The sequence below is a fragment of the Oncorhynchus nerka genome, linkage group LG3 (assembly GCF_034236695.1).
Source record: "Oncorhynchus nerka isolate Pitt River linkage group LG3, Oner_Uvic_2.0, whole genome shotgun sequence".
NCBI classification, from domain to species: domain Eukaryota; kingdom Metazoa; phylum Chordata; class Actinopteri; order Salmoniformes; family Salmonidae; genus Oncorhynchus; species Oncorhynchus nerka.
Genome location: NC_088398.1, coordinates 13,576,984 through 13,585,069, shown reverse-complemented (window position 1 = coordinate 13,585,069; position 8,086 = coordinate 13,576,984). Strand labels below are relative to the sequence as shown.

General features: G+C 42.9%; 1 protein-coding gene across 1 annotated transcript in view; it reads right to left on the bottom strand.

Annotated features, from left to right (window-relative positions):
- Window positions 1-6,094, bottom strand: part of LOC115102448 (E3 ubiquitin-protein ligase znrf2-like) — an 87,982-nt gene extending 81,888 nt beyond the window's left edge. Inside the window, exon 1 of the mRNA XM_029622411.2 lies at window positions 5,110-6,094. Coding sequence (XP_029478271.2) covers window positions 5,110-5,521 — 412 coding nt within the window. The 5' untranslated portion in view covers window positions 5,522-6,094. The remainder of the gene's footprint in view (window positions 1-5,109) is intronic.
- Window positions 6,095-8,086: the final 1,992 nt, after the last annotated feature.

Genomic DNA, 8,086 nt, shown 5'->3' with positions numbered 1-8,086 from the left:
ACCCAAGAAGACTCGAGGCTGTTCTCGCTGCCAAATGTGCTTCAACAAAGCACTGAGTAAATGGTCATAATACATCTGTAAATGTCATATTTCTAAAAACCTGTCCATGCTTTGTCATTATGGGGTATTGTGTGTAGATTGATGAGGGAATCAAATTTATAACAAGGCTGTAACATGATAAAATGTGGAAAAAGTCAAGGGGTCTGAATAATTTTTGAATGCACTGTGTCACGCCACCCCGGCCAGAGGAGAGGACAGCAGCTGAGCTTTAGTAGGCCTTTAACTACTGATCATTACCAGGAGCTCCAAACTGAGAGGAGAGGGATCATGGATTGAGACGCTCCAGTTGTTCACTGAGTCAACAAATATGTAGCCTATCTTCTAATATAGGCTAACTTCTACAGCTTGTAGTTGTGTGCTCCGTCAAATGAGCTAAACTTCAAAATGAGAAGCTGTCAAAACTAGCTTTCTGGACCACCACTACTGACCAAAGCACAGACCAAGACACAGTCTAAATCACAGACCCAAAAGCACATGCTCATTACAGACCACAAAGCTACTAGCACTTTAGACCAAGACAGCCCTAAACCCTTGCTGACCACCCCTCCTCTGGTTCATTATGCCCTCCAGCGTTCAAGGCAGTTCAGGGATTTACATAACACAACCAGCCTAGACACCATCAGAAAGCAGTTATGAGACCAAATGACAAATCAACATCCCAAATGGCTCCCTGTTACCATTTATTGTTATATTTTACCTTTATTTAACTAGGCAAGTCAGTTAAGAACACATTCTTATTTTCAATGATGGCCTAGGAACAGTGGGTTAGCTGCCTGTTCAGGGGCAGAATGACCTTGTCAGCTCGGGGATTTGAACTCTCAACCTTTCAGTTGCTAGTCCAACACTCTAAGCACTAGGCTACCCTGCCGCCCCATAAGGCTCTTGTCAAAAGTAGTGCACTACATAGCGAAAAGTGTGCCATTTTGGACTCAGACAAATAAATCTTATTGTAGATGGAAAATATTTTATAATTCTTTCTACTTCTATCACCAAGAAAATATGGATTCCCTGACACTTTTGTCTTGCCTTGGGGATATTCCATCACTGAGGAAGGAACAGGAACCTACAGTTTAATATTTCACCCAGGAGACAACTCTCTCTAATGCTCTCCTGTCCTTCCATCTGACTGGGCTTATAGCTGGGGGCCATTGGCAGCAGCCAGCCAATAGCGCTGCAGGACGGTGGTATAGCACTATACCTTCAGTAGTGCAATCTTAATGAATACTCACAGGGAGACATTCTACCTTCGTTTCAGCCTGTAAATCAAGCCAGCTCGGCTCCAGCTTTCAAACAAAACTTCTCCATGAAACATCTATTTCAAGTGATTTACTATTAGCTGTCTATAACCACTGTCTGTCTCCCAGCAGTCAGTCATTCACCACACAAAGGTAGCGCCATGAGGATTCCCCTGAGTCGAGTTTCATTGGCAGAACACTAAAATTACAGCCTACTGAGTCTTCTGAAGCTTGTGTTCCCTCCCACCATTCATGTTATTTATTCAGACATCACTGTGTTTTAAGGGGTAGAGAACAAATATATACATTGGGAATTCAATCTGATTAAATGGGAAGGAGATATTTCAAAGCAGACGTTTTCTTTCTGGGTGTCTGGGCTAGACGTTGGGTCAGGTCGGACTGTTGACCCCTTTATTACAGCAGGTGTGTGGACCTGTTCATCTGCTCCAGGCCCCTCAGCGTCTTAGTGGGGGCAGGAAAGGTGTGACTGATAAAATTATGTGATACATGACACCACCTGACACACTTTGTACTACAGGTTGTCCCTGACAACATAAACACAATACTACAACTAGCTAGTTTTTTTTTTTTTTTCACAAAAAGAGACAAAATGGTATATTTCCTGTTCTTTCTCTGTTCCAGAATTAGGACCCTCCTGCTTTCAGACAAACACATGTACAGTAATTGAGCGATTGTTTCAGACACGAACAGGTGACTGAAACGGAGAGTGTTGTGCACACACTTGTGTACTTGGTCTTATTTCCACCTAATGTTCCTTTTTAAGCTTCCCTCTTACTCAGTGGTCAAAACTGCCCCCAAGCATAGTCTCACAAGGTAAGTTGTGCTTCCACCTATTTTCAGAAATCAAATAAACACATCTATTATTGCTCTAGGCAGCCATGTCATAGGTAAAGTAGGTGTATCTGTGGTGTGGAAGAGCCCATTCAAAGACACGACCAGCAGCACTGCTCCCCTGGGTAAGTTCAAATGTGTGGTAAGGTTAAACAGAAGAGTCGCCGAGCAGCTTTCAGTGGGAAAACCGCCTACTAACTGTATAAATAACAAAAGAAGTTACAGAACACCTGTACCCAAGACACACCTCACCTGGCTGCAAGATGCCTGCGGGGAATGAACAGGGTCAAGTTATTCGTTCATGATAATACTGTATTAACAAGACCCTGACTCAGCCACTAAACTATTATTTCATGATCATTAGAGAGAGCGAGATGACGGGAGAGAGGTGGGGGTGTGAGAGAGAAAGCAAGAGAATGAGCGAGAGAGAGAGAGACGTGCTCAAACAGCCATAGAGAAAGAGTCCAACACAGTAGACAGAAAGCTTGGTACACTGTGCCGATTTATCCCTTCCAAGGACAACAACATTCTCTCACTCACTACCGCCAGTCAAAAGGGCAATAGAACCAAATATAAACACTCATAGCATTCATGGAACGATGCCTGACATAAACATGGTTTACACAACTGTGTCTTCAACCCATAAAACATGAAATACACATTGACATGAATAAAGAAAATGCACTGTTGTTGAATCTCAAAAAGCAGAAATAGATCCCAGCCAGTCAAAATAATGTGTGTGTGTGTGTGTGTATGTATGTGTGTGTGTGTGTGTGTGTGTGTATGTGGCTGTGTGTAAAACCATATTCCCCCTCTGCTCAAGGACACACAGGAGTCTAAATTCTAACTGTGTTTACATCTGAGTGGATCTGATGTGGTTGAGTCTCACCCTGACAGAACACGCCACGACCCGGGTGCAGGAAGACGGTCGAGAGCAGAGAACAGGCTGGCCTCTCAACACAGAACCCAAGAGCTGCCGGGGAAATTCCATCTGAGCAAACAACCACTCAACCACTCAACAACATGGCTGCTCTGTTTTCACCACAGGTGCTCCAGCTATTAACTTACACCAGACCATAATACCCAAGGCATATACTGTCTGTAGGCTATATTGTGTGAGAGTGAATAGCTGGCCTGTGGTGCATTAAGATTATTAAGTGACATCAGGGACTCTAGTCTATTCTATTGTGAGAGTGAACAGTGCAGCTGAGGTGAATACTTCTGTGAAGTCTGAACCTGGTTGTTTCCTATGAAACGATAGCAGGGGTTCTGCAGGCCGTGTATATTATGTGAGCGTGAACAGTGCAGCTGAGGTGAGTGGAGGACAAATCCAATTAGTTTTAATTTAATTGCAGCTTGTGATCAGGGTGTGTGCATCAAAGAAGGCACAAGGGAGAGAGAAGCAGCGTCTGAACGAGCAGGTCTGCAGAATGTGGAGAGAAATTCAATGGGTTGAGTTGATGATTGAATGGCTCAATCAGTTGGTGCTCGATTGTTTAGGTCTACATTCTAATGGGATAATACATGCCTCTTTGACCTGCATGGTCCATCACTGGTCAATCACACGTCCCAAAGACGGCCATGTAACCTTACAAACATCATGGTACGTCCCAACTGGCAACCTCTTCCTATTGTCAAAAGTAGTGCACTATATAGGGAATAGGGTGGCTATAGGGTCCTGGTCTAAAGTAGTGCACTATATAGGGAATAGGGTGGCTATAGGGTCCTGGTCTAAAGTAGTGAACTATATAGGGAATAGGGTGGCTATCGAGATACATCCCGTGTTGAGCTTGATTAATTACTTGAGGCATGTTAGACGAGGCATGTCGAAGCTTCCCTTTCTGAAAGTTAACAAAGGAGAATCCAGCTAATGGATTTAGTGTCAGTGGCAAGTGAACATTCAGAGCCATGAGAATTGCTGAGCAAATATTCCCCAGACCCAGATAATCCATGTAATTTCTCCCTCTCGTTCTCTCTGTTTTATGATAATTCCCCTCAGAGATATGGAGAAAGGAGAGTGAAATGACTTTCTCTAAAGTAATCTCTCTTTCTCTCTCTATCCAGCATGTCTGCATATTTAGCAGCTCACTGCAAAGTAACCACAATCTTTTGTGTGGTTTTCTGGACCTAATCTGTTAAATTCCTAGACCGAGCTAATCCTCCAACAGCATGTCGGGAAGAGAAAGGCAAACAAGCCCTGCGGATGCTGAGTTGACAGTCTGATCTGTACAAGGCGGTCTCACCTTAGACTGGACACAGACAGTAGCCTCATTTGGGAGGCGGGATTCTCATATCACTGACTAGCTTGCTCAACAACTACAGTAGTCGGCTGTAACTGACTTTTAACCAACTATTATACCTTTGCTTCTTCAAGCAGATATCAATGTCACTCTGTTAGCTACATCAGGGTCTGCTGAAACTGCTGGTGAGAGTTAGTCTAGTCTGTCTCCCCGACAACTATATGTCATGTGGGATGATCATTGACAGGGATGTATCATACTGAAGTGGACATGATGTGGGTTGTGGTTGCAGAGATCAGATGAATGCTCTCCATCGTTCCAAAAAAAGGCTGTTTGGTATCACATTCACTGCTGATAATGAACACTCCTTACTATGGTGTGCACTGTAAAAGTAAATGATGGTGATGAGGAGGAGGAGGATGAAGATGGGGAAGATAAGGAGGAGGAAGAGGATGAGGCAGGGCCTATGCGTTATGACTGTAAACTATGATCATTTAAAATGTTACAACACTATTATTACACAGTTATTACTACAAACATGTCGTCAAGTTGCAAGTAGCTGTAAAACTGAGGTTAGGACACATTTAGTCCACACTGGTGAGTAAACAGGTGTAAAACACATTGACAGAGAAGGTGACATTTCTGTGAATAAAACTGAGAATCAACAAGTTGCACAAGTTGCTAGCTGCATGTTGCTACCTTATTGTCAGCCAGTCTCTTACCTCCAAAAAGGTGAGGCGAAAGGTGTGCTGGTAATGATCCAATCAACAACCGGGGACCCCCTTGCCCCCAGCTGGACCTGTCCCTCTCTGCCTCCTCTGGGGTGCTGCTGCCAGACTCTTGTGAGCTGTAGGCTCCACTGCTGTTGGGGATGTTGATGCCTGACTGGGGTCTTGGCCCTGACCCTCCAGAACTGCCTCCCACGGACCTCGTCCTGGGGCCAATGTGTTGACTGGAGGTCGCTGTGGTTCCCGAGGCCACGTGAGCCGACTGGCCGTACGAGTGATAGCTCATTGCCATGGCTGCAGTCCTACCGTTCCCATTGCTGGTAGTAGAGGTGCTAGAAGGTAGATCCGAGCCCGAGTAAGCCCTGGTCCGTCCGTTAGCGGCTGGGCTGCTCTGTTTAGCCCCCATGGCAGTCGCTGGTGCCAACACACGTCCACAGATTTACCCAGAATTATTAAAGGGCTCGTGCAGCACGGCGGCGGTCAGTGAGTGTACCACATTTAAAACGCAAAGCGACACGTACACGACCACCCAGTCCAGGACAGTGATTACAATTTCAATAAATAAAAGTAACTGACAGCGATTCAAAACAGCGGGTTGGAAAGCTGTCCTTATGATGCGCTAAAAACAAAGTAAATACGCATGACATTAAAACTTTGCGAAGAGTTCATAACATGTCACGACCATAATCCAGAATAAGTAGTTGTTGCCATTTTGCAGTTCGAATCTTTCCTCGTCCCGGTTTTTTTGTTTTGGATTAATATGCTTTGGCTGTTGATATCTGAATATTGACTGTCCGCCATACGCCCTCTCTACGAAAGTGAAGAGCCACGCTCCCCACGCTTCCTTGTTAGCCGACCGCAGGCAGTCACAGTGAAACTATTATAATGTAGGAGGAAGTGATAGAGGGAAGGGGATGACAGAAACAGCAGAGCAGAAACGAAAATAGCGGGGACGGGGCTCCGTGCGCACAGCACTGAGCACTGACTTGGTTGCAGAGTGAGTCGAGTTTGGAGGCGGATCCTCTGTCTTTGTGCGTCAGGTTACGTCAGCACCAGCAGTGCACAAGCCAAGCGACATCAATAACAAGAGCAAGCCTCACTCAGTAGTGGCAAGTCTGGGCAATAGGATCAAGGACGGTGGGAAAGGACTGAAGCCACTTTCAGTAGCTGTTAAATGATATGCATTTGTTGCTTGAAACGAGCGACAAATACATCGAGGCAAACCTGCAAACTCAGTTATGGTTCAGAGCATAATAAACCATAGCCTCTAGGAATAAAATGATAAAATACAGTTTCAAGAATCCATTCACATGCAGGACGTTAAATACTTTTTGGTGATTATTGCATAGGCCTACAGCCATACTCACCTAGAATAGTAGGTCAGATGTAACCCAGTTAAGACATGACTCTCATTTAAACTACAAAGGGTTAATCCAGGATCAAAATAACCTATTACACAACATTTTGCATATCATTGTCTGGAACAGGTAAAACATTATACAATGTTTCAATTTGTTGATGATGTCACAATGACGAAGATGATGTCACATATTTCTTGTTGATTCATATTTGGGTCTATTCAATGAAGTACACTCGCAGCCATTTAAAACAAAACATTACACATAATCAACATTATTGCATGCACATATTTTGAAAACTAAAATCCCAGTGTCTACATGCATAGAGAATGGTGCAATATGCTAATTGTCTCTGCTTTATTCAAATGTATCACTGACTGTATTGCTATCTGAATGCTGCTATTGCTGGTAATATGGAGAGAATAATGACAGAGAGAGTATTTGTACATTGTATATATATATATATATATATATATATAATATGACATTTGTAATGTCTTTACTGTTTTGAAACTTCTGTATGTGTAATGTTTACTGTTAATTTTTGTTGTTTTTCACTTTATATATTCACTTTGTATGTTGTCTACCTCACTTGCTTTGGCAATGTTAACACATGTTTCCCATGCCAATAAAGCCCTTGAATTGAATTGAATTGAATTGAATTGAGAGAGAGCGCACTGATATGTTTTGCTGGTTCGAATCCCCAAGCCGACTATGTGAAACATTTGTCGATGTGCTTAACCCTATTTTCTGAATAAGAGCGTCTACTAAAACGTAAATAATTGTTTTGGCCCATGTACAGTACCAGTCAAGGGTTTTTCTTTTATTTTGACTATTTTATACATTGTAGAATAATAGTGAAGATATCAAAACTATGAAATTACCCTTTGACTTGATAAAATAAATATTATGAGACATTATTTGTGACATTCTCGACATAGAAACATTGTACTTTTCTTTCTCAAATTGTTTGAAATTGGACTACATGATCTTATGCTAGAGACAGGGTATTGAACATACTCTTGTGTTCATCATTCAATCAATCACATTTGAATGGAGAGCTTATACCTATGGAACATGCCATGGATGCTGAAACTAGCTCTCACAGTCAGAATTAGACATTCATCCATGTTTTTCTAACGTCAAATTTCGAAGTTGTTGCAAATGTCAAATTTCAAAGTGTTTAAGGTTAAGTTCAGCCATTTACTCCGAAATATTAATTTACATTTTTTTAACATCGAAGGGTTAAGGTAAGGGTTAAGGTTTAGGATAGGCTTAAAACAGATCTCAAATAACAACTTTCTATGGCTTTCTTACGCCCATTGACCATCCCTGTCAAAACCGAATCTACTTGAAGGTAACATCCCTCACTGTTGCTTCTAGTGGCCAGTTTCCACATAATCTTCCGACATCTTCAGACATCATGGCTGGGGATTAAGACAGCCTCAGCCAATCTCTCGCTCACAGACGGAGCATGTATGTGTTTGTGAGTGTCACATCTGCGCCCACTACGCCCTCTGGTGTTCATCCGGTGTTGTCCTAACCTGCAGTTCTCCCCCTGTCTACACTCTCTCTCTCTCTTTCTCTCTCTTGGTGTGATTGTGTGGTTGGAG